Source organism: Balaenoptera borealis (genome assembly GCF_965194805.1).
Source record: "Balaenoptera borealis genome assembly, chromosome: 4".
In the NCBI taxonomy this organism is placed as follows: Eukaryota; Metazoa; Chordata; class Mammalia; order Artiodactyla; family Balaenopteridae; genus Balaenoptera; species Balaenoptera borealis.
Window position 1 is genome coordinate 28,259,252 of NC_138861.1, and position 27,893 is coordinate 28,287,144.

At 35.7% G+C, this 27,893-nt stretch overlaps 2 protein-coding genes across 5 annotated transcripts in view; one reads left to right on the plus strand and one right to left on the minus strand.

The window, feature by feature from the left end:
* Positions 1-2,049: 2,049 nt before the first annotated feature.
* TRMT10A (tRNA methyltransferase 10A) lies at positions 2,050-27,761 on the minus strand. 4 transcript variants are annotated; one of them, XM_082391012.1, is made up of 9 exons: positions 27,051-27,372; positions 22,467-22,536; positions 22,032-22,228; positions 18,788-18,950; positions 9,060-9,131; positions 7,916-7,990; positions 5,844-5,993; positions 4,856-4,961; positions 2,050-3,354 (listed from the first exon to the last, which is right to left on the minus strand). In XM_082391012.1, exons 3-9 carry the CDS (start codon positions 22,214-22,216, stop codon positions 3,089-3,091), a joined length of 1,017 nt encoding a protein of 338 aa, XP_082247138.1. In that variant the 5' UTR covers positions 22,217-22,228; positions 22,467-22,536; positions 27,051-27,372; the 3' UTR covers positions 2,050-3,088. The 4 variants fall into 4 exon arrangements, with proteins under 4 accessions (XP_082247138.1, XP_082247137.1, XP_082247135.1 ...); XM_082391011.1 differs by lacking the exons at positions 22,467-22,536; positions 27,051-27,372 and adding an exon at positions 27,626-27,761; XM_082391009.1 differs by lacking the exon at positions 22,467-22,536.
* MTTP (microsomal triglyceride transfer protein) overlaps positions 27,489-27,893 on the plus strand; it is a 56,403-nt gene continuing 55,998 nt past the window's right edge. The window contains exon 1 of the mRNA XM_082390980.1: positions 27,489-27,588. The gene's annotated coding sequence lies outside the window, so the exon portion shown is untranslated. The remainder of the gene's footprint in view (positions 27,589-27,893) is intronic.

Genomic DNA, 27,893 nt, shown 5'->3' on the forward strand with positions numbered 1-27,893 from the left:
ATTGTCGACTTTTTGCTGATTGCTGTTCTAACTGGTGTGAGGTGATACCTCTTTGTCGTTTGGATATGCATGTCTCCAATTATTCATTATGTTGACCATTTTTCCATGTCTTTTTTTTTTTTTTTTTAATAAAAAAAAGAGTGAGTAAACTTTACCTTGTGAAATTTTCTTCTTGAAAATTTGCCCCGTGTTGAATTTTTTTGTCAATTTCAGACTGTCAGACATTTTTGGAGGGCAGGTGTCATTTACAGCCCTGCAGTCCCTTGTGAATGTTAAGTGATCATTAGCACTAGGTTTAAAGATGCTGTTACAGGAAATGGCCACAAGGCGGCACAATATCTACATCCCCAACTCTGGTTACTAAGGCAACAGAGCCTTCTCGGAAGACATGCTCCTAGGTTGTAAATCAGAGTGGAATGTGCCAGGACAAACCCCCAAAAGCTTATGTCTCATTACTTCTTGTTTTTTTAATTTAATTTTTATTTTCTATCGGAGTAAATTCCATTACAATGTTGTTTGTTGTAGGTGTACAGAATCTGGTTCATTTATGCATATACATATATCTATTCATCTTCGATCCTGCTCCCATATAGGTTATTACAGAGTGTTGAGTAGACCTCACTTGTATATGGTGGTCTTTGGTGATTATATATTTTATTTGTTTTAGTATATGTATGTTAACCCCCGTATCCTAATTTATCCGTTCCTCCCACCTTTCCTTTTGGTTAACCGTAAGTTTGTTTTCTAAGTCTGTGAGTATCTTTCTCTGTGGAAATATATTCATTGGTATCAATTTTTAGATAAGGTCTATACATGATATCATAGGATATTTGTCTTTCTCGTTCTTACTTCACGTATGATTATCTCTAAGCTCATCTACGGTGCTGAAAACAGCATTGTTTCATTCTTTTCCGTGGCTAATATTCCACTGGCTACATGTACCACTTCTTGTTTGTCCATTCATCTGTTGATGGCCATTTTGGTTGCTTCCATATCTTGGCTATTGTAAATCTTGCTGTAGTGGACGTTTGGGCGCCTGTGTCTCTTCCATTCTGGTCTTCTCAGGTTATAGGCCCAGTAGTGGGTCTGCAGGATCATATGGAATTTTTACTTTTTAAAGGCACCTCCGTTCTGTTCTCCTTAGTGGCTGTTACCAGTTTACATCTCTCCGACAGCATAGGAGGGTATGCATTTCTCCACCACCCCTTCAGCATTTCTTGTTTGTAGACTTTTTGCTGATGGCCATTCTGACTGGTGAGAGGTGATGCCTCTTTGTTGTTTGTATTTGCATGTCTCTAATTATTCGTGATTTTGAGCATTTTTCCATGTCCTTTGTTTTTGTTTTTGTTTTTTTAAAGAGTAACAAATTCTGTTGTTTTAAACCACTGGTTTGCAACAGTTTGTTATGGCAGCCCTAGGAAACAATTACAGGGCTTTTATAATCGGTGAAAATTAAACTGTGTAGTGCTTGTAATGATCTTTCTCCACCTTTCAATATTAAACTGTGCCTTATTCCATATGGAGTAATTTAAGGAAAAGGCATAATGTTCCATGCCACCAACTAGATTTACTCAGAAAAACCTGGAACTTTGAAAAATACAACTTAAGACATTAAGCTTTGTTCTCCTACCATTGTGGGGGCTTTTCTTTGTTTACATACGTTGCTCACAGACCTTAGATGGATAACTATAATAGATCACTAAGAATAAAGCAACGTAAGAGACAGTGAACATCAATGTTAAATTCAATGAAATTTCTACCAAATATATATATAATCTGAGATGCCAATGAGTAAAAAGAATAGAAACTTAATTTATGCAAACTCAGAAAAGGCTTCTGAAATGTTACTTTAGCTGTGACAGAGAATAATCACTTTAAACGTAATTGCTCTACATTTACTGATAGGAACTAAAATATCTCTTTCGAGCCCCATCTTCCCTTGCCAATGCCCTCATACAAATGTTGAGTTATGGATTTTTGCACTTTATGAAATTGAAATTCCTTAGTGATTTTCAGCACAATCATTCACACAAATAAAACAGATGTATGGCAACTCAATCCTATTATCATTGATTAACAACTGAGAATCATACATGATATGGACAAATAGATGTATATACAATTACATGCATATTTTCATATATGCTTACATTATTTATAGAAACATACATTTACATTAGCTTGAATATTATTATATGATAGTAGACAGATGCACATATAAAGTTAACCTTATTTGCTTAAGAACCAACATATTTTATTGTAAAGAAGTACATATGGAAGGAAAAGAATAGCTGCTAAGAGCTACTTTTTTTTTTTTTTTTTAAGAACTGTTTCTTTTTAAATTTGGGTAATGACAAAATTGATCCTTCAACAGCCTTTTAAAATAATATAGCCTGAAAAATTAAATTTTGTAATTGAAATAATTTACCATCATTATTGAAATTAAGAAAATATATTAAAGAGAGTCTTAACTCTTCAGTGATTGCTTTAGAACCACAAAAGCATTACAAAGGAAGAACAGAGACGGGCTCCGTAGTCCAACAGAAATCAATTCTTGAGTTTCTCAATCCAATACTTATTCCTAAAATTACTATATTCCTTTGAAGTAACTAAATTGAATATAAAAGCTGCAAATAGAAGGTAACCACCCATACAGAACATTTTGGTAGACTTAAAGGAGTTTTAGGATATCTGCCTCCATAAATAAGTAGGCAATAAATCAGAAAGACATTGATATACACATATAATAATAAAACTGAAAGGTCAGAAGGCACATTCTGAAGAATACAATCTTGTAAATAAAAGAGAATGAAGGTTTACTAATAAGGTAAAATTCTCAAGGAATGCTTATTTGAGGTTTAGAAAATTATTTTTTAAATTACACATTTAAATCTTATGCAAAAACAAAAGAATGCTTTTTTAGTGCTTTTTATCACTTAGTTCTAAAAAAAGTTTAAAAAATTCACAACAGAAATAAGAGAAAATGAAAGTTTCTTCCATTTCAAATATTCTATAAAATATTCTATGAAATTCTATATTCATTTTCTCCTAATTTTCCTTAAACTTAAGAAAAAAAAAAAAGATGACATTAGTGTAGTATAGAGGTCACTGTAGATTCAGTGCTAGTTTCTTTATCCTGCTTTTCTTCCTTATGTGGTGAATCTAGTTCATTTCTATTTTCCTCCTCACTGGAATCACTGTTCAATCCACCTTCAACTCTGGCGAACTTCTTCTCATGTGAAGAACTTTCACAGGCTTTGTCTGTGGGAACAGCTCCTTTTCTTTGGGGTAAGATAGTGAAAAATGCTTCTTGCCAGTCTCTTGTTTCTAGGTATTCCAGAATAATCTCAAACACTGCAACAAAGACAAACTCCATGTGTTTCTTAACCTAGTCCATCACAATGGTGCATACTTTAAAACACATTGCTTTTGTGTTAAGAGTGCTAGTATGTCCTAATAACTACTTTGTTCTTATTACTTCTTTCTCCTGTATTAGCTGTCAGAGCCAATATGCCTAAGGCTCTCAAGGCTGCTACCTCTTTTGTAGCTTTTTCTCATTTCAGTTCTTAAGCACTCAGAGGTTTACCATTATCTGTTGTCAATTATAATAGACAGAGGACCTTTTTTGTTTCCTTCCTATTCTTTGTTCCCTTCTACTTCTTTATTCTTTATTGTGCTAACATAAAACTAGGGGAAAAAAAGGGTTAGCGTTAACCTAAATTTCTTCTATCTTTCCTATATAGTGCCACTCACTCTGGGGAGTGTCTTGCCTGCTTTTTTTAAAAAAATACTGTCTCCAGGGCTTCCCTGGTGGTGCAGTGGTTGAGAATCTGCCTGCCAATGCAGGGGACACGGGTTCGAGCCCTGGTCTGGGAAGATCCCACATGCCGTGGAGCAACTGGGCCCATGAGCCATGACTACTGAGCCTGCGCGTCTGGAGCCTGTGCTCCACAACAAGAGCTGCCGCGACAGTGAAAGGCCCGCGCACCGTGATGAAGAGTGGCCCCCGCTCACCACAAGTGGAGAAAGCCCTCACACAGAAACGAAGACCCAACACAGCCATAAATAAATAAATACATACATACATACATACTGTCTCCAATGTCCTTTCACTTTAATACACTGCTGGGGGGAAATCTGGATTACTTTATGAGAGAAAAGTAATTTCCACTAATTTAGCAAAAGTCTTAGAAGAAGTTCATTCCTTGAATCAATAAGTTTGTTTCTATAACTCCCTAGAGCCTGCTATAGAGAAATTTTAAAAGCCCAATTAGTAGTTGTGTACTAACAAAAATCTCTACTAAAAAAATTTTAAAAAGCAAAACTCCAGGCAAAGACTTAAGTCTGAGGATGTCTATTACAATGATATTTACAATAGTAAAAAGAAAAAAAATAACAACAGGAGAATGGTTACATTATTGTGTACTTAGATGATGGAAAATTACATAGCCACTAACAATGATTCAATAAATATAATAATAAATGGGGGGGAAACACCCCGGATTTATAACATTTTATGCAATAGAGTAAGAATCCAATTATGTAATAAATAATATTATATATGCATAGGAAAAGAACTGGAAGAAAACAGACCAAAAAGTTTCTACAAAGTATTTCTGCATAGTGAAATTACACCTATTTATTTTTCTTTATACTCGTGTACATTTTCAAAATTTTCTAAAGTATGCATGTATTATTCAAACAAATCATAAATGATTACATTTTATAATTTTGTACCCCAAATTGTGTGTTTTCCAAAGGTGTATGTTTTCTACTTGTCCAAAATGTAAATGTAATGTTATTTTTTCACAGTGTTCACTCAGGTACATTTTCGGTTTATCCCCTTATAGCTTACCATGATTAATTGCCAAAACTTTTCTACTATTCATCTTCACGAAATTTCCAAGGGGGAGCTGTGCATGATCAATTCCATGTTCTGATGCTTGTTTATATGTGAGTCCCTAAAACAAAGATACTGTAACTTGGGCTAGAACATTACATTAAACTTAAAGTCTATGAAAGAATAAATAATTTTTAGGAAAGACTTTAGTTCAGAGAATATAATCTGAAAAAGTGTGTGCGTACGTTTAACCACTAATTTGGAAACATTCTCTTGACAATAAGTATAGTTAGAATGTTGCTGGCATTTGTCTTAACCAATTTACAAATGAGGAAACCAAAGACATTATGCTCTCTGTCCCATCACAAAGTTCCTCAGTGGCAGAACCAAAGGAAAAACCTGGCTCATGCCTCCTGACTCAAATAGCTTCTCATCACTCCACACTGCCTTTCTCTCTTAAAGTACACAAACTGAATTCCTAGAGAAGCATCATCATTCTTCCCATGAATTTAAAGGATAAAACTATGTTTCAATTACATAACACTAAGAGGCACAAATGGCAAACACAAATTAAATAAAAACCTGAATTGAAAAAAATGTTCAACTGCCTATAAATTTTATTTTTCCCATTCTGTCAATTAAAAGAATGCTGAATATAAATTTTCTCTCTTCTCAAAATTAAAATCCTTAAAGCCTGGGTCTAATCAGGACTGAAAGAGCCAAAAGACAGAGTGAAGGAGGAAGAAGAGCTAAACTTCTCAACCAATAGGTTGCATGATTTTTTAAATTTTTATAGCACTGACCTCACTGGGTTGCAGTGAGGATAAAGCAAACTAATATATGCAAAATGCTTTGCTTAGCTAGAAAGGTGACTGAAATAGTGTAGGCACGCAAACATCAACTATCAAAGTATTTACTATCAAGAAAATTGATATTACTATCAAGAAAACTGATATGTCAATTTTAAGTATGAGCAAAAGCAAAAATAAAAACTTAATAGTACCTTGTGATGGTTGTGATCTACTAATCCTCCAATCACATAGGCCTTTGATTCATCTAATTCCTTTAGTACATTAGGTGAATCTGATGTAAGATAAATCAGTTCTTCTTTCTGTATGAATTCACTATAGTGCTCTGGTTTGATGTGGATATCCTTTAAAACACAAGGGGAAAGATGTTATTAATAGGATTTTGTGAAAATTGGCTAAAAATGATTATTTTCTTTTCCCTAGACAAACCCATCCAAAAAATACATGAAAGGAAGTTTGAAAGACTATTATAACAATGTATTATTTATTTAGAATCTACTACCCCAGCATCTGTTCACCTCACATCTCAATTATTTAAGTAGCCTCCTGATGTTATTTCCCTGTCTCTAGCCTCAGATCGCTCCAATTTACTTCCACACATGGATGGTGCACTCATTTTCTGAAAACACTACTCTCATGTTTTATCTTTATCTGTAGAATAAAATTCAAACTCCTTAACTTAGTAATTCTTTCCTGAATATAGCACTAACCTATCTAACTTTCTCTGTTCCAACAAAACAAATGCATTTTTGTCATGTATTTGCTCACATTGTTCTCCAGCCAAAGAATGCCTTCTCCAATTACTTCCTTCTCCATCTACATGAATCATCTAAAGGAAAGGGCTTACAGATTTAATAAATTCCGTGCATCTGCTTCCACAAAGATACACATTTGAAATCTTCTTCACCAAAACTGTCAGGTCAGAGGTACAAGACTGAACAACAGTTGGCAGTCAGAATTTTGCAAATTGCACCAAAAGAATAAAGGAAGATGCATCACCAGGCTCAGATGGCATTTCTCAATAATTTTTGTGGAAATCAAAAATGAAGCGGGAGACCTCTCAGCTAAGATGTATACCTTATTGATTAATAAACAGCCATTTTTCTGGAAAATGGTATATTATAAACTTGGTCCCTATGCTTAATAAGGGCCCCAAGAGGAATGTGCATAATTAGAGACCAGCGAACTCACATCTCTCTGGAAAACTGGTGGTATGAAATAATAAATTTAACAAGCCACAAAATAACTGAAAGTATGCCTATTCTAACTTATTACATTATTTCTTAGGAAAATAGGCATGAACATAAAACTTGGTAAATGTACTGTACTTTAAAACTTAAAAAACCTTTGAAAATGTTTTATACTATGGACTATTAATAAAATAAATGCAGTCATGGGATTAGTGAGTGAGAGAGGGAAAGTCTGTCACGTTGAGAACTGGCTTGGAGAAAGGAAAAAAAGTGTAGGAATAACCCACTACTTCTCTGAGTAGAATAGGGTTAAGGTTCCTTAGGGACTGGTACTAAAGCCAATCTATTAGTCATCTTTGCAAATGACTGAGAGTAGTTTAGTCCAAAAGAAAAAAAATGTGACCCACATATGTAATTTGAAATCTTCTAATAGCCACATTAAAAAAAAGTGAAAAGAAATAGATGAAATTAATTTTAATAATACATTGTATTCAACACAATATACCTGAAATGTTATCATTTCAACTTATAATAACTGTGGGTTTTTTTTTTTAAATTTTAAGGAGATACTTTACATTCTCTCTTTTTTTTTTTGGTACTAAGTCTTTGAAATGCAATGTCTATTTGACATTTATAGTACATCTCAACTCAGACCAGTCACATTTCAAGAGTTCAATAGCCACATGTGGAAGTGGACACCATATGGTATAGCACAGATTTAGAAGAAAGAGAATGCAAGTACATTTCCAAATTTTAGAGTGATTTCACTCTTATAAATAATGTATAGCCAGTTTGCTAGGTAGAGACTGCATACAGACCTTTAAATTTTTTCCTTTTTTAAAAAATATGTTTTAAAGTTGGCAGTAAAATAGGAAGTGAGATTTCATGAAAGCAAGTACAGATTATATCTCAAGGCTCTTGCTTCTCCCACTGGTAAACTTAGGTACAGTGATACGCAGGGTTTGTAGCTGCTGACTCTTATATTTATTAGCATTGTGTAGAACTTAGGTAAAAAATGTAGACCTTTAAGCATAAAAATACCTTGAATTATGTGAGAGTTAATCTAGTTTAGTTACCTTCCAGTTGACCCATCCTTTGTCATTTTCATCCATGTTCTTTTTCAGCTGGCCTCCATGGCTTGTCAAGTAAAACTGATAAAGAGATTGGCAGGTATAGAAAGAGAGAGCAAATGACTATTAAAGTCAATATTTTATTCCCTCATACACTCATCTGATTATCAATGAAACACAAAATATTTTCATTCTGGAAAAAAATAAATTTATGGCATGCTTTAAACATGCAAGAATAAATTTGTGGTACAAGCGACGTGTATTTTTGTGTATCTCCTAACCCACTAACTTCTGTATTCCATCTACATTTTCATCCTGTTTTCTAAGTAGTTATAATCTGCCTCTTGTTTAATGATCACTTTTCTATAAACTTCCTGCTTCCATGTGAAGTTTCCCTTCCCCTTCTTTTGCCACTACAGTTATTTTTTACCAGTCCAAAATCTTCATAATTTTGCTTTGACTCTAAACCCTGAAACCTATTTCAAATCTAATCAAGGGTGAGACGAATATAGAATGTAAAAATATAATATTACTATCACTTGATAAGAAGAAAATATCTAACCAAAAGTATATTAAGATTTTCTGGTTTTTAACATCAGTGAGCCGGAGTTAATTTTTAGGTCACCTAGAATTCAAACAAATTCAGTAAGAAAAATGACCCTGCTCTTAAGGGCAGCCAACTAGTCTCACAAATCACTTCCTCATTCTAGCTAATAAAGTACCTTTCAAAATTATTAGTGACTCAAAATCCTTTAAGTAGAAAAAATCTAGCCAACAGACACAATGGCACATATCAGCAAGGGGCAGTTACCCTATTCCCCAGAAAGGAAGGAATTGAGAGCTGAGAAACTGGTATGAAAATACGCATATGTCCTTTAATGAAGATGTTCAACTACACAGCAATGAACAGGTCAGTGTGTACAAGACTAATGATGAATGGGCACAATGTGTTTGAGAATGAGGTGAAAAAATGTTTAAAATATTTTATTTTTGTAGAAAAATAAAACATTTTTACAAATAGGCATTTTGTTCTCTAAGAAAGATTACCTGTAAGACTCTTTCTTGTAAAAGCAATGAGGATTATCTACGCCTTTTCCGAAATAAGATATAAAAGGAAACTGGAAGTTTGTTTTAAATTCCCCAAACATACCTGCACAGGATGCAGTGCTCGTCGATTTTCTGCATAACATCGTTGAATCTGCTTATGAAGTTTCTTAATGTCCTATAAAAGAGTGCAATTTTTAAAGCAATATTTTCAAAATTATCTATGGCCATTCCACAATCCGAGTGGAATAGAATAAGCAGAAGGCATGACTAGATAGGGACATTCTTTCTTTTGAAATACAAGTCTTTTCTGATAATTTCCATTCAGTTTTCTTACATACTAATAAAATAATTACCATAAGTCAATACTCTATAAGTGACCCATTATTTCACATTTTGTAGCCACTTAAAATGCAAGTTCAGGAAAACTTTCACTCTTCTTAAGAGACAACAAAAGAAAAAAAGAACTCTCTTATAGTCATGCTATTACAATTTCTATAACTACCAAAGGTTATAAACACATTCCTTTTAGTAGCATTGTTTAAACAACCAGATTTCTCAAACTATTAAATAAGAAATAATTCTATTAAGCCCATCATATTTCTTATTTTCTTCCTTTTGATTAGGATAAATAACAACACCCCCCACAGCTCTTTATGATTAATATGCAGTTACTGAGTTTCATAATCTATTATGGTATCTGTCTTTCCCTCTGTCTATACATATACATATAAATAAAAGCAACTTATTAGCTACTTTAATTTCGGGTCACAGATTTTGAAAAACTTTATTTAAGATGCATTTTAAAGCTGATTTGGTGGTGCTGAATTCCCTTAGCTTTTGCTTGTCTATAAAGCTTTTGATTTCTCCATCTAATACGAATGAGAGCTTTGCTGGGTGGAGTACACATTCCTGCACACTAACAACAGAAGATCAGAAAGAGAAATCAAGGAAACAATCCCATTTACCATCACATCAAAAAGAATAAAAATACTTAGGAATAAACCTATCTAAGGAGGCAAAAGACCTGTACTCAGAAAACTGTAAGATACTGATAAAAGAAATCAAACATATGGAGAGAGATCTAAGACATTCCATATTCTTGGATTGGAAGAATCAATATCGTCAAAATATTAGTACCTAAAGCAATCTACAGATTCAATGCAATCCCTATCAAATTACCAATAGCATTTTTCACAGAATAGGAACAAAAAATTTTAAAATTTGTATGGAAACACAAAAGACTGAATAGCCAAAGCAATCCTGAGAAAGAAAAACGCAGCTGGAGGAATCAGGCTCCCTGACTTCAGACTATACTACAAAGCTACAGTCATGAAAACAGTATGGTAACTAGCACAAAAACAGAAATATAGATCAATGGAACAGGATAGAAAGTCCAGAGATAAACCCATGCACCTATGGTTACCTAAAGGAGGCAAGAATATACAACGGAGAAAAGACAGTCTCTTTAATAAGTGGTGCTGGGAAAACTGGACAGCTATATGTAAAAGAATGAAATTAGAACATGCCCTAACACCACACACAAAAATAAACTCAAAATGGATTAAAGACCTAAATGTAAGGCTGGACACTATAAAACTCTTAGAGGAAAACACAGGCAGAACACTCTTTGACATAAATCACAGCAAGATCTTTTTCAATCCACCAACTAGAGTAATGAAAATAAAACCAAAAATCAAACAAATTATTGTTTTTGTTTTCAGTTTTTTGTTTTTTTTTTTGGCCATGCACATGGGATCTTAGTTCCCCAATCAGGGATCAAACCCACGCCCCCTGCATTGGAAGTGTGGAGTCTTAACCACTGGACCACCAGGGAAGTCCGAATGGGACTTTTTAAGTTTAATTAAGCTTAAAGTTTAATTAAAACTTAACCTTTTAAGTTTAATTAAACTTCAAAGCTTTTGCACAGCAAAGGAAACCATAAACAAAATGAAAAGACAACCCTCAGAATGGGAGAAAATATTTGCAAATGAAGCAACTGACAAGGAATTAATCTCTAATATATACAAACAGCTCATGCAGCTCAATATCAGAAAAACAAACAACCCAATCAAAAAATTGGTAAGAAGACCTAAATAGACATTTCTCCAAAGACATACAGATGACTAAAAAGCACGTGAAAAGATGCTCAACATCACTAATTATTAGAGGAATTCAAATCAAAACTATACTGAGGTATCATCTTACACCAGTCAGAATGGCCATCATTAAAAAATCTACAAACAATGCATCCTGGAGAGGATGTGGAGAAAAGCGAATCCTCCTGCACTGTTGGTGGGGATGTAAACTGGTATAGCCACTATGGAGAACAGTAGGGAGGTTCCTTAAAAAACTAAAAATAGAGCTACCATATGATCCAGCAATCCCATTCCTGGGCATATATCTGGAGAAAACCATAATTCAAAAAGATACATGCACCCCAGTGTTCATTGCAGCACTATTTACAATAGCCAGGACATGGAAGCAACCTAAATGTCCACTGACAGAGGAATGAATAAAGAAGATGTGGTACATATATACAATAAAATAATACTGAGCCATAAAAAAGAATAAAATAATGCCATTTGCAGCACCATGGATGCACCTAGAGTTTGTCATACTGAGTGAAGTAAGTCAGACAGAGAAAGATAAATATCATATGATATCGCTTATATGTGGAATCTGAAAAAAGGGTACAAATGAACTTATTTACAAAACACAAATAGAGTTACAGATGTAGAAAACAAACTTATGGTTACCAGAGGGTAAGGTGGGGGAGGGATAAATTTGAAGACTGAGACTGACATATACACACTACTATACATAAAATAGATAACTAATAAGGATCTACTGTATAGCACAGAGAACTCTAGTCAATACTGTGTAATGGCTTATATGGGAAAAGAATCTGAAAAAGAGTGGATATATGTATATGTATAACTGATTTACTTTGCTGTACACCCGAAACTAACACAACATTATAAATCAACTATACTCCAACAAAAATTAAAAAAAAAAAAAGATGCATTTTAGAGGGCTCCAATCAAGATCGCGGAGTAGAAGGACACAGAGCTCACCTCCTCCCACAAATACATCAAAAATACATCTACATGTGGAACAATTCTCACAGAATACCTGCTGAACACCGGCAGATCTCAGACACCCAAAACTGCAGGAAAGATCTCCATGTAACTGGGTAGGATGAAAGAAAAAAAAGGAATCGGGACAAGACTTGAGCCCCTGGGTGGGAAGAGTGAAAGAGGAAAGGTTCCTGCACCCTGGGAAGCCCCTTCACTGGCAGGGAGATCAGCTGGGACAGAAAGGGAGCTTCAGAGGCTTGGAGGAGAGCGCAGCAGCTGGTTTGCAGCAGGCAGAACAGATGGAGACCTGCACAAATGGTCCCTGCCACCGCCCTGCACTCCCCAGTCTGAGATGTGCTTTTGCTTTTGTGTACGGTGGCTGGGTGCTAAAGCTCGGGCTTCAGAGGACAGACCCAGGGAGAGGACGGGGGTTGGCTGCACGGAGACAGCCTGAAGGAGCTGGACTGTGGCTCAGGCCTGCCACAGAAGTGAAGCACCATCGTTAAGGGGTGCACAAAGGGAAGGGCAGGGCCCGCCATAGCAGCCTCACTCTTGGTGCACTCACAGCAGGTGTGCTGCTGCCACTGAAACCCCACTGTTAAGGGGCAGTGCCTGCCAAAGCTGCCTCTTTCTCAGTGAGCTCAGCAGGCTCAGCGCTGCCTCTACGAGCTCTGGGAGCACGCAAGTGCCAGCGAATTGCCCACACACAGAGGAAGGGCTGAAATCAGAGCTGATCCCCAGGGACCATGTGACTTAGGAAGCAGGGCTGATATCTGAGCCCTCTCCCTGTGGCTGTGCGATCTGTGGGTTTAGGCCACTGCTGCCAGCTTTGTAAACTCAGTGCCTGCAGAACATCCAAGTGGGCTACAGGTGCTCCCATGGCTGGGGCGGGTCTGGCCTTAGCAGCTGTGGGCTTTGTGGGTGCGTGCATATGGAGTTGGGCCAGGGTCTGGGCTCCATCCATAGCTCCCACGGCAGGTCCAGGTGTGCAACTACTGCAGTCCTGGTACCTGACTTCAGTGGATCTGCACCAGCGGATCTGCGCTGGTGGCTTTGTGAACCCAGCACCTGAGGAACAACAGGGCCAATTGCCTGCATTCCCATGGTTGAGGTGAGGCTGAGGGCAGTGCCAACAACAGTGTACTCTGTGAGCCTGCACAACGGGTGACAGATGACACGACGGAGCACACTTCTCAGCGGACAGGTCTGGCAGAGGAATACTCAGTAGCTCCTCTCCCAGTGGGAGTGCTCCAATACTGCTTACCTCACACTACAGCTCAGAAATGGATCTGGGGGCTTCTACTCCAACAACTGGGGAGCAGACCTTGCCTCCAAAAGGGTTTTGACAACCACAGAGCAAAGAGGAGGCCCTGCTCAATATTCAGTGCAGGCTCTGGCCACCACAACCCCAGTCACACCCCCTATCGAGGAGATAACAGCAGGCATCCATACAAAAAACAGCTCTCTCACCAAAAATATTAAACCCATGCAGGCTACACAAGGACATTCCCACATAAAAATATCTCCAACTATTTAGGAAATAATTGTTTCTCCTAAAGTCATAGAGTAAGAGAACTATAAGTAAAATGAAGAAAACAGAGGAACCACTCCCAATGAAAAGATCAAGAGATTGCCAGTCAAAGACAATGAAACAGACTCCTTCAGTCTAATAGACATCAAGTTCAAAAAGGAGATAATGAAAATACTGAAGGAAGTAAGGAAGGCTATTGACAGAAATGCAGATTACCAAGAAAAGGAACTAGAAAATATAAACAGGAGACAAGAAAAATTAGAAAACTCATTTGCTGAGACAAAAGCTGAGCTAAAGTCAACGAACAGCAAATTGAATAATGCAGAAGAACAAGTAAGCGATATGGAAGACAGACTAATGGAAATCACACAATCAGAACAGCAAACAGAAAGCCAAGTGAAAAAAATTAAAGCAATATAAGACGTATGGGGTAATATAAAGCACGCCAATCTACACATAATAGAGATCCCAGAAGGAGAAGAAAGTGAAAAGGGAAGCGAAAATATATTTGAAGGAATTACGGCTGAAAACTCGCCAAACCTAAAGAAGTAAACAGTTATACAGGTACAGGAAGCACAGAGTGTCCCAAACAAGATGAACCCAAACAGACTTACACCAAGATGTATTATAATTAAAAAGTGGCAAAAGTAAAAGATAGAGTATTCTAAAGGCAGCAAGAGAAAAACAAAGAGTTAATTACAAGGGAACCCCCCATTAGGCTATCAGCTGATTTCTCTACAGATATGTTCCAGGCCAGAAGGGAATGGCAAGATACATTCAAAGTCCTGAAAGGGAAAAGTCTGCAACCTAGGATACTCTACCCAGCAAGATTATCATTTAGAATAGAAGAAGAGATAAAGAATTTCTCAGACTAGCAAAAACTAAAAGAAAAAAGCAATACTAAACATATCCTAAAAGAAATATTAAAAGGTCTTGTCTAAATAGAGAAGTAAGAATCTATTCGAAAGATAAAATCACAATTGGAAAGTAAATCACTTAAATAAGCCAGTATACAGATTAAAAAAAAAAAAGAAAGAAAGAAAGAAAGAAAAAATTTCTGTGAAAGCAAGAGAACCACAATGAACAGCAAAAGGATGAACATGAATATGTAAGAGGACACCGAAATCATAAAATGTGGGGAAGGAGAGTAACAAAATGTAGGGGGTTTTTTTTGGAATGTGTTTTAGCCTATATGACTACCAGTTTAAAGGCAGTAGATATAGGAAGAGGTTAACACACTTGAAAAACAGGGTAACCACAAATCAAAAACATACAACAGATTCACAAGAAAACAAAAAGAACACAAGCATAATACAAAAAAAAATCATCACATCACAAAAGGAAATACAAAAAGGAAAAATAAACAAAGAAGAAATACAAAATCAAGTGGAAAACAAGGTTTAAAATGGCAATAAATACATACCTATCAATAATTACCTTAAATGTCAATGTACTCCAATCAAAAGACCTAGAGTGGCAGACTAGATAAAAAAGCAAGCGCCTACAATATGCTGCATACAAGAGACCCACTTTAGGGCAAAGGACACACAAAGACTGAACGTGAGGGGATGAAAAAAGATATTTCATGCAAACGGAAATGACAAGAAAGCGGGGGTTGCAATACTCATATCAGACAAAATAGACTTTAAAACAAAGGCCATAAAGAAAGATAAAGGAGGACACTATACAATGATGAGAGGATCAATACAAGAAGATGATATTACACTCCTCAACATATATGCACCCAACATAGGAGCACCCAAATACATAAAACAAATACTAATGGACATTAAGGGAGAAACTGACAGGAAAACAGTAATAGCAGGATACTTTAACACCCTACTCACAGCAATGGACAGATCTTCTACACAGAAAATCAGTAGGGCAACAGATATCATAAATGATAAAATAGAACAGTTAGACTTAAATAACAACCAAACATACAAGGAAGAACTTCTATCAGTCCTTCTCAAACTCTTTCAAAAGCCTGAAGAGGAGGGAACATTCCCAAAGACACTCTATGAAGCCATTATCACCCTGATACCAAAACCAGACAAACCATAACAAAAAAGAAAATTACAGGCCAATATCTCTGATGAAAATAGATGCAACAATTCTCAACAAAATATTAGCAAACTGAATCCAAGAACACATAAAAAAGATCATACACCATAACCAAGTGGGATTCATCCCAGGGTCACAAGGATGGTTCAACATATGCAAATCAATCAATGTGATACACCACACCAACAAAAGAAAAGACAAAAACCACATGATATCTCAATAGATGCAGAAAAAGCATTTGATAAAATTCAACATCCATTCATGATAAATACTCTTATGAAAATGAGTATACAGGGAAAATATTTCAACATAATAAAAGCTATTTATGACAAACCCACAGCCAATATAATACTCACTGGTGAAAAGCTGAAAGCCTTTCTGCTATAAACTGGAAGAAGACAAGGATGCCCACTCTCATCACTTCTACTCAACATAGTATTGGAAATCCTAGCCAGAGCAATCAGACAAGAAAAAAAATAAAAGGTATCCAAATTGGAAAGGAGGAGGTAAAATTGTCATTATATTCAGATGACATGATACTATATATAGAAAACCCTAAAGACTCCACACAAAAACTACTAGAACTGATAAATGAATTCAGCAAGGTAGCGGGATACAAGATTAACATACAGAAATCAGTTGCATTTCTTTACACTAACCATAAATTTCAGAAAGGGAATGTAAAAAAAGAATCCCTTTTAAAATTGCATCCAAAAAAAAAAAATACTTAGGAATAAACCTGACCAAGGAAGTAAAAAACTTATATGCTGAGAACTATAAAACATCAATAAAGGAAACTGAGGAAACTGAAGATGATTCCAAGAAATGGAAAGATATCCCATGCTCTTGGATTGGACGAATTAATATTGTTAAAATGGCCATACTACCCAAAGCAATCTACAGACTTAATGTGATCCCTATCAAATCACCCATGATATTTTTCACAGAACTAGAATAATCCTAAAATTCATATGGAACCATAAAAGACCCAGAATTTGCAAAGCAATCCTGAGGAAAAGAACAAAACAGGAAGCATAACCCTCCCAGACTTCAGACAATACTACAAAACTACAGTAATCAAAACAGTGTGGTACTGGCACAAAAACAGACATATGGGTCACTGGAACAGAATAGAGAGCCCAGAAATAAACCCACGCACCTATGGTCAATTAATCTTCAACAAAGGAGGCAAAAATATACAATGGGAAAACAAAGTGTTTTCACCAAGTGGTGTTGGGAAAGTTGGATAGCCACATGTAAACCAATGAAGTTATAACACACCCTCTCACCATACACAAAAATAAACTCAAAATGTCTTAGAGACTTAAATACAATACATGACATCGTAAAACTCTTAGAAGAGAATATAGGCAAAACATTCTGTGACATAAATCCTACCAATGTTTTCTTAGGTCAGTCTCCCAAGGCAATAGAAATAAAAGCAAAAATAAACAATTGGGACCTAATCAAACTTATAACCTTTTGCACAGCAAAGGATGCCATGAAGAAAATGAAAATACAACGTATGGACTGGGAGAAAATATTTGCAAATGATGCGACCAACCAGGGCTTAATTTCCAAAATAAACAAAAAGCTCATACACCTTAATATAAAAAAAAAATAACCCAATCAGAAAATGGGCAGAAGACCTAAACAGACATTTCTCCAAAGACATACAGATGGCTAAAAAGCACATGAAAAGATGCTCAATATCGCTTATCATTAGAGAAATGGAAATCAAAACTACAATGAGATATCACCTCACATCAGTCAGAATGGGCATCATCAAAAAATCTACAAATAATAAATGCTGGAGAGGGTGTGGAGAAAAGGGAACCCTCCTACACTGTTGGTGGGAATGTAAATTGGTACAGCCACTATGGAGAACAGTATGGAGGTTCCTCAAAAAACTAGAAATAGAGTTGCCATATGATCCAGCAGTCCCATTCCTGGGCATATATCCAGAGAAAACTATAATTCGAAACAAAACATGCACCCCTATGTTCATAGCAGCACTATTTACAACAGCCAAGACATGGAAGCAACCTAAATGTCCATCAACAGGTGAATAGATAAAGATGTGGTATATTTATACAATGGAATACTACTCAGCCATAAAAAATAATGAAATAATGCCATTTGCAGCAACATGGATGGACTTAGAGATTATCATACTAAGTGAAGTGAGTCAGAGAAAGACAAATACCATATGATGTCGCTTACATGTAGAATCTAAAAATATGACATAAATGAACTTATCCATGAAACAGAAACAGACTCACAGACACAGAGAACAGACTTGTGGTTGCCAAAGGGGAGGAGAGGTGGGGGAGAGATGGATTGGGAGTCTGGGATTAGCAGATGCAAACTATTATACATAGAATGGATAAACAACAAGGTCCTACTGTATAGCACAGGGAACAATATTCAATATCCTGTAATAAACCATAATGGAAAAGAATATGAAAAAGAATATATATAAATGTATAACCGAGTCACTTTACTGCCCAACAGAAACTAAGACAGCACTGTAAATCAACTATACTTCAATAAAATAAATTTAAAACACACACAAAAAAACAACAAAATATCCAAGAGGTGGAAGCAACACAAATGTCCATCGACACCAGATGAATGAATAAACAAAACATGGTCTATACATACACTAGAATATTATTCTGCCTTAAAACATTAGGGAATTCTGACACACGCTACAATGCGGGTGAACCTTGAAGACATAATGCTCAGTGAAATAAACCAGTCACAAAAGGACAAATACTGGAGGATTCCACTTACATAAGGTACACAGAGTAGTCAAATTCATAGAGACAGAAAGCAAAATGGTGGTGCCAAGGGCTGAGGGAGGGGGAATGGAAATGGTTGTTCATTCAGTGGGGATAGAGTTTTAGTTTTTCAAGATGAAAAGACTTCTGGAGACTGGCTGCACAACAACATGAATGTACTTAGCACTACTGAACTGTCCACTTAAAAATGGTTCAGATGGTAAATTTTACATTACGTGTATTTTACCACAATTAAAAAGAAAAAAAAAGATGCATTTTAGTACATAAAGTTACATCAAAGTCATATTACATATTAAAGCAAAAATTATTCAGCCTAGTTCAGTTACAGGATTTTTCTGACAATGATTCATGATACCTTTAATACCATCAGGCTATCAAAACTGCAGTCAATGATAAGGCGGAGTGGGCTGTAAACAACATCTCTTCGAATACGTTTTCTGTCACTTCCTTCTGAGTTTGATTCCAGTTGACACTGTCGCTCTAATTGCTTTCTCTTGCGTTTTTCCTTCCTCTTTTGTCTAAAATTAGTAATTGAAAATAACTTTTCATTATTTGTATATTCATACATTTACAATACTATTCTAAATAGACAAAGAAACAATTACTTTTTAAAATTAGCAGACTAAACCATAACAAAATTGCCACTTCCATGGATCAAAAATTGTCAGATATCAGCAATTTTATATAATCTATCTAAAAGCTTTATCTAATAAATGAGTTTGCAAAAACAGTATAGTACTTTTTACACAAATTCGAACTATACTAATAATTTTATTTACTATTGGTAGCATGTTAGACGTACTTACAAAACTTTTAAAATACTGAGTTTGAGAGTTATGATAAGTTTTACTTTTATCATTCTTCTCCTACATGATTTTTGAGTTACGTTTATAACCATATAAAAAAAGTAAAATTTTTATTCAACATAGTTTTGTTAAGTCCAAGCCACAGCAGGCAGAAAGAAAAAGAAATAAAAGGAATCCAAATTGGAAAAGAAAAAGTAAAACTGTCACTCTTTGCAGATGACATAATTCTGTATACGTAGAAAATCCTAAAGTACTACCGGAAAACTACTAGAGCTCAACAATGAATTCAGTAAAGTTGCAGGATACAAAATTAATACATAGAAATCTGTTGCATTTCTATACACTAAGAATGAAATATCAGAAAGAGAAATTAAGGAAACAATCCCATTTACCATCTCATCAAAAAGAATAAAATACCTAGGAATAAACCTACCTAAGGAGGCAAAAGACCTGTACTCTGAAAACTCTAAGACACTGATGAAAGAAACTGAAGATGACACAATAGATGCAAAGATACCTCATTCTTGGATTGGAAGAATCAATACTGTTAAAATGACTATACTACGCAAGCAATCTACAGATTCAGTGCAATCGTTATCAAATTATCAATGGCATTTTTCACAGAACTAGAAAAAATTTTTTTTAATTTGTATGGAAACACAAAAGACCCTGGATAGCCAAAATAATCTTGAGAAAAAAGAATGAAGCTGGAGGAATCATCCTCCCTGACTTCAGACTATACTACAAAACTACAGTCATGAAAACAGTATGGTACTGGCACAAAAACAGAAATATAGATTAATGGAACAGGATAGAAAGTCCAGAGATAAACCCATGCACCTATTGTCACCTAATCTATGACAAAGATAGCAAGACTATACAATGGAGAAAAGATGGTCTCTTCAATAAGTGGTGCTGGGAAAACTGGACAGCTACATGTAAAAGAATGAAATTAGAACATTCTCTAACACCATATACAAAAATAAATTCAAAATGGATTAAATACCTAAATGTAAGACCAGATACTATAAAACTCCCAGAGGAAAATATAGGCAAAACACTCTTTGATATAAATAGAAGGAATATTTTTTTGAATCCATCTCCTAAAGTAATTGAAATAAAAACAAAAATAAACAAATGGGACCTAACTTTTGCACAGCAAAGGAAACCATCAACAAAATAAGAAGACAACTTATGGAGTGGGAGAAAATATTTGCAAACGATGCGACTGACAAGGGATTAATTTCCAAAATAAACAAAAAGCTCATACAGCTTAATATCAAAAAAACCAAACAACCCAATCAAAAAATGGACAGAAGACCTAAATAGACATTTCTTCAAAGAAGACATACAGATGGCCAAGAAGCACAGGAAAAGAAGCTCAATACCGTTAATTATTAGAGAAATGCAAATCAGAACTACAATGAGGTATCACCCTACACCAGTTAGAATGGCCATCATTAAGAAGTCTACAAAAAACAAATGCTGGAGAGGGTGTGGAGAAAGGAAACCCTCTTACACTGTTGGTGGGAATGTAAATTGGTGCAGCTACTATGGAAAACAGTATGGAGGTTCCTTAAAAAACTAAAAACAGAGTTACCATAAGGTCCAGCAATCCCATTCCTGGGCACATATCCAGAGGAAACTCTAATTCAAAAAGATACATGCACCTCAATGTTCACAGCAGCACTATTTACAATAGCCAAGACATAGAAGCAACCTAAATGTTCATCGACAGATGAATGGATAAAGAAGATGTGGTATATATATACAATGGAATATTACTCAGCTATAAACAAGAATGAAATATTGCCATTTGCAGCAACATGGATGGACCTAGAGATTATCATATTAAATGAAGTGAGTCAGAGTAAGGCAAATATCTTATGATATCACTTATATGTGGAATCTAAAAAAATGATATAAATGAACTTATTCACAAACCAGAAGTAGACTCAGAGACAGAAAACAAACTTATGGTTATAAGAGTGGATAGCAGGGGAGTGGGGAGATAAATTAGGAGTTTGGGATTAACATATACATACTACTTATGTATAAAATAAACAAGGACCTACTGTATAGCGTAGGGAACTATATTCTATGTCTTGTAATAACCTATAATGGAAAAAATCTGAAAAAGAATATATATACATGTATATACTTATACATATACATATAACCGAATCACTTTGCTGTATACCTTGAAGCTAACACAACATTGTAAATTAACTATACCTCAATAAAAATAACATGTTTTTTTAAAAACTATTCTCATTTAAAAAAAAGTAAAATTGTTTGTGAAAAGAAAGCCATATTTTTTTCTCTCATCTGCATCAACAAAAATTTATTTTCTTCTAGTAAATTTTGTCTTTATACAGTGACAGCTTCAGCCTCACCAAAACCTGCAATCGTTCTTCTAGCAAAATCAATGTTAGGCCCAAATTTGATCTTTCTGAAGTGGTTATTTCTGTTCCATATCTAGGCCATGGATGCTAACTATATCCCTTTTGTAAATCAGTTATTTTAGAAATTGTGCTGCTACTCACAACAGGTTCTGAGTGAGAAAAGTGTACGATGTAAATTCATCAACACTGCTAAAAAAATAATTTAAAACACATACAGTTTTAGTAGCCAATTGACAATGTTAGCTAACAATATGTATAGCCCGAATTTTAATTAACACAATTATTTTTAATGTGTCAAAGGGCTACTGCAAGGTCCAACATTCCAATAGGGGTATATTGGAATATACCCCTGTGAATAGGGGTAGAATACATGCATTTTGATACATACTTGCGGAGTTCTCTTTGTTCTTCCCATTGTTTCTGTTTCATTAGTTTCTTCATTTGCCGTTTAGATATTGGTTCAAACCCTTCACCTAATCCTGGTTTCTGATTCTCCTCTTGGTCTTCATTTAAGTCTTGTTTTCTTTCAACATTAGAAGTCTCACTAAATGCTGGCAATATTTCAGATGACATTATTTGATGCCTCTGAAAAATTGAAAAGCAACTTTGACATGAACAGATGACTTAAAAACACAAAAAAAGTAAAAAAAAAAAAAAAAAAAGACTGAAGGATGTGATTAAAATTAAACCATATTAGTAATGAATAAAAATGCAAATTTGGGCAATTAATTGTCATTTACTGGCAAAGATCATTTGATGAAATGGGATATTTTCATACAGTACTGGTGGCCATTGCACAATTTTTCCAGAAGACTACTCAGACCTGTATGTTTGAAAAGCTTTAAAATGGTGATACTCTTTCACATAGTAATTTACTTCCTTAGAATAAATTCCTGTAAATTAATTAGAAATACACACAAAATTAATGCAAAAGGATATGTACTGCTGTTATTTTTAACAATAAAAAATTAGAAACTACTTGAATGTCAGCAAATGGGGACTAAATATAAATTAAAGTTCATCTGTAACACTGGCTTGGAATACTAAGCAGCCAAGAGAAATCATGTTTCCCAAAATTATTTAATGATAAAGGGAAATGGTTATGTTAAATAAGAAAATCAAAGCAATAAACAATACATAATGTCCAATTTTGTTTTAAAAAAATACATACACACATTTTAACTCTGACCCACCCACGGCTTTCTGCATTTTCTAAATTTTATATAATGAAAATATAGTTTTATAGAAAAATATATACTATTTTTTAAAAAGAGATGGAAGACACCTTTTTGTACTTGTCTTTAATGCTGTCTATACAAGAAAAATATTACTTTCACTATCTGGGCGTACCCTCAACAATTGGTTCTTGACAACAGACATGCTATATATTTCTATCTTTTGGCCAGTGCAGAGAACAAATTTGGTTGCCCCCACCCCAATATATTTCATTGTAAATATGTAACTGTAAATTTTCCACTTAAGTCACAGCTGAAAAACAAAATACATAAGTTGACTCTGTAATCAGCTGTGGAACACTTAGGGCCAACTCAAACATCTTTATTTGGATTTAAACACCCACATCTTCATATCCATTGCCTAGAACTGAACTTGCTTTCAGATTACGGAAAGGGCTAGAAATATGAGATATCTTTTCTCTTTAATTGATTCTTAACATCAAAGCTTAAGAATATATGTTATTTATCCCTACCAAAGACTAAGCACGAAGCTTGCAAATGTTCTATTGGCCTTATAGAAAAATATATGATTCTTTCCTCTTACAGAGGTAGCTAACAAGTCTGTGCAGAGAAGCTAGCATCTAAAAGAAAAAAGAACAATCCCCACAATTCAGACAGTAGAAGGAAAAAACCTTTGCAGAACATAATTTGAGCAGTAGTTTTATTATATGGTTCTTGCTTTCTTTAAAAGTACAATGATATAACAGGACATACGAGGATAACCAAAGCAAACTTAGAAAATTTACCGAATTTTGACTGAAAGACAAGAAATTTTAAGATGCGTGCTTTAGGGGCTGGAGCAAAAGCCCTGGCATTTTACTAGGTCACAAAATTACTAAGAGGGGAAAAAAATCATTTAGTAATACAAGTAAGAATTCACAAGTTTTCCTAATGCCACCAACCAAACAGTTCTCCTTAGGGAGAACATCTCCTAGAAATGACAACTCAACTTTGACTCTACACTGGAAACTCCACTGGGTAAGGGATAAGTCTGATTTTGCCCAACATTATATTGCCAATACTAATACAGTGCTTGGCACTTCGTAGATGCTTATTATACACTGGTAGAATAAACAAACGAGTGAATATGATATTACGAAGGACTTTTTAAAGTAATGAAAATAGTAAGAGCAAACATTTATTAATTCTTATTATGCTTAATAAAAAACTTATTATCTAATTTACTCTTTATAAAAACCCTATGAAGTAGATAGTATATACCTACTTTGCAAAGGAAGAGGTACAAAGGTTAAATAACTTGCCCAAAGTTAGAAAGCTATTAAATAATTCCTAAGAAACAAGGCACCTAGAGCAAATGTCACACAAAGTAGGTCCTCAAAATACTTGAATGAATAGACAAATGAAGTGATGGAGCTAAGATTCCAACCCACATCTAACTCTACCATGTCCCAGAAATCCAAAGTCTTATTTAGAAAATGAGGATTTCCAAAGAATGTTAAAGAGCTGTGTTGCTTTAACCCTGCTGTTGGAGGGCTCTGAAAAGACCTGTGTCACTGAAACATACGGAAAAAAAAAATAGCTCCAGTTCTATTCTTATGCTTCTGCACCAAAAAAATTGGGACAGACTTCCTAGAGATCACTGCCAAAAGTTCATGTTTTGATGCACTCTGCCTCCCAATCTAGATAAAATATAAAAAGGGGAAACAAAAAAGGTACAGCCTCTCTCAAAATCCAAGTTAAGAACTGGGTCTTCTGTGTAAAGGCAGATAGAAGTTTTCCTAGCTTTAAAGTAAAGAGAAGAAGAATAATACAAGACAGAGGATGGGAGAAAGATGGGAGACAGTTTAAGACAAACCCTTAAACTAGTGTTACGGGTGGGGCTCCTCCTTCCATGAAAAAAGCCTGAAAACAGGTAAAATTATAGACTATAGCTTATACAAAACTGACTACTCGGGGGAAACCTGAAGGAAACAGACACAGCCTCTTGGCTACAACCTGGGTCGAGCATGAGGTGACATATGAACTTATATTATTACATGATTAGAATTCTGAACCACATATATAAGCTCTGCTGTGGGCTGAAGCACTGAAAAGGGCCATGGGTGAGAGAAACCACAAAATCAGTAGTACAGAGAGAAGTAGTTTGGAGAGGAAAGTTATAATTCCATTCAAGATGAGTCTGCAAAGCAAAATTACAAAAAGACAGAAATGAAAAAAAACCCCAGCTAAATCAACAAGCAGGAGATAAATTCACTCTATAAAAATTGAATAGAGCAATGTGAAAATGACTTTAAAATAAGTTTGGTTGAAATCTTTCAGAGCTCATGAAGAGTAATAACCATAAAAACAAAACAGGAAATTGGGACACAAAAGCAGGCATAAAAATAGGAAAACAAGAATCTGTAAAAAAGAACCAATTTGGAAACCAGGAAATGAAGATATAAAAATTTCAACATATGAGACAAACTCCAGATTACCTGGAGCCCAAGAGGTAATTGATGAATTAGAAGACATCCTCAGACTCTAACTCAGAATTCAGACAGAAAAATAGAATGAAAAAATAGTATGTCCGAGCATTTAGATACAAATAACAGGATGAGAGAACTACAGGCCAAAAAAGTAACTGAAGATAAATGTATAACCTTGAGTGCATTCACTAATATTTTTTTTAATCTGGAAAATAAGGTTATCATTCAATTTAAGAAACAGGAGACAGGAGAAACACAGTAAACCTGAAAAGATCAGAAGAAAAAAATTTAAATATATATTGTGACCCCTAGGATCACTTTTATTTCCTTTCCATAGATAGTACGTTAATAAAAATGGGCAATGAATGTATTCAAAACAATATAGGGTGGAGAAAACATAAGCCAAACCTGCCCATTAAGCTGAATGTGCAAACTTAAAGGCACAATTAAAATTCAGAGGAGACAAATTGCTTTCTTCATGAAACAGTGATTAATATTCTAAGAGAGAATATTTCTATTATCAGTGGCATTTTTTGTTAGTTCTCTACTCTGTTCCAAACTGCAAGTGTTGATTTGCTTTATCATGTGAAAATTTTAGAAAAGTATAGCAATGTTTTACAGCTCATGCACACCAGGGGGAGCTTTCGCCTTTCCTACCTAAGAAGTCTAAGTTAAATCTAATTTGCTTATCATTGCACACTAATGTTTTTAAACAGCCTATCAAATACAGAGAAAGGTCATGAGCTAGTCAACATCATTATCACTACTATTTTTAAACTTATTCCCAATTAAGAAAATGCACTGTAGTAAGAGAATTTTTTTAAGCTTTGAATAAGCTAGATACATTGCACATTGCACAACAAAAATGATGCTAGCTTGAGATCCCATAAATTATTGCTTGCAGCATACTTTACATACAAAGATACGTACCAACTCCTACTGCCTACAACATACAATAAGCATTTCACTATGTATTAGCTTGTTTGGATTAACGTGTTAAGCAAAATATAAACTCCATGTAGTTTTGCATTCCTCCCTCACATGCAGTGATACTCACAGCTCATTTTCATTCATTCACCACGTTCAACAAATTTTGTAGCAATTATAGAAATAACTGCGTGAAATTTAGTTTACCTGGGCATTGAATTTTTTAAAAATGTTTCATTTAGTTGCAGATCCAGGTTATCTGATGGTCTTATAAAATTAACAACTGGATAAGGATGACTAAGGCAATTTAGTATGGGATAAATACATTAAAAAAATAGTATCTCAATCGTCCTTGTATTCCCACTTCTTAGCACAACTGCCGGCAAGGAGGACATACATCATAATGAGTGACCGGCCAAAAGTTAAAAAAAAAAAATTTTTTTTCATGGTTTTACTGATTGGGCTAAAGTCTTCATAATTTATGACACAGCCTCCCTTCCAGAAAGATCCAAATGAATGTCGGAATAACTGCAGAATGGAATTAAACGACCTCACGGTGATAGAGAAAGAATATCCTTTTGAAAACGCGCGGGCCAAATTTGCATAGCTCGGTTCAGCTATGAGGCCCTTAGGCAGAGGGCTGGGCTGGGCCGGACTGGGGAGACGGGGCAAGATTTAAAACAAAGAAAAATAAATTGAGAAAGTCTTCTGTCGCTATCCTCTTTATATCTCTAGAAAAAGTCCCGAATTTTAACACAAAATATTTCAGTGAAATCCAGTAACACCACGGACTTCTTAAAATCGTCCTCAGCTCACCAATGTGGGGCTGACAGCACCTGCAGCAACTTCGCCCTGGGCTCTCCCCACATTGCAGAGCGCTCAGCGACGTCAGCCCTCTTTGGAAAACTGAGGTAAGGCAGGTTTAAACAAGTGAAGCGACTTGCTCACGCTCTCTAGCCACCAAGTGGCAAACCACAACTCGTTTTCCGGCCCTTCAAAGTCCAGATTTCCCTCTCCCTTCATTCTTGGGAAGCGCACACCCTTCACACGCTAGAGACCATATCGCTACCCCCAAGCAAACATCGACAACCACAGCCCCGACGCTGGTGGGCAGAGCCGCGCCCCACTCTTCCCTCCAGGCCGCCCGCGGGCGGACGCATTCCAGAGGCGGGATTAAACTGTAGCCGACGAATCAAAAATCTGCTTGGCAAGGCGAGGGGGCGCGCTCTCTATGACGACACTTCCTTCGGAAGCTGGGTCTCGGCTGCTGCTTCTAATGTCCCACTCCCCTCTCCCTCGGAAGCCCTATTGCTAGCGGAAGGCGGCAGTGGTACGCGCTCGGATTATATCAAAGGGGAGGCGAGCGATAGTCTCCATGCCAAGAGACTTACCGAACGGAGGAGTTGTCGGGGAACCTGAGAGCCCGCACAGAAAGCTTTTTGTAGTGGTCTTTACCACTCCAGAAGGTCCTCTTTCGGAAACTTCAACTCCCAGAGGCAGACACGGTAGCTACGCGTAGGAGGCTACGGAAGTTACGTCTTACGTCAGCTAACTGCGCCAACTCCGTACCCGCAGTGGGAGAAAGGGGCGGGAGTTTATGTGGGGCGGGGTCTGGAGTTAGGGTTTCTGGAATGGGAGGTAGTTGCGTGGTGCCTGTTT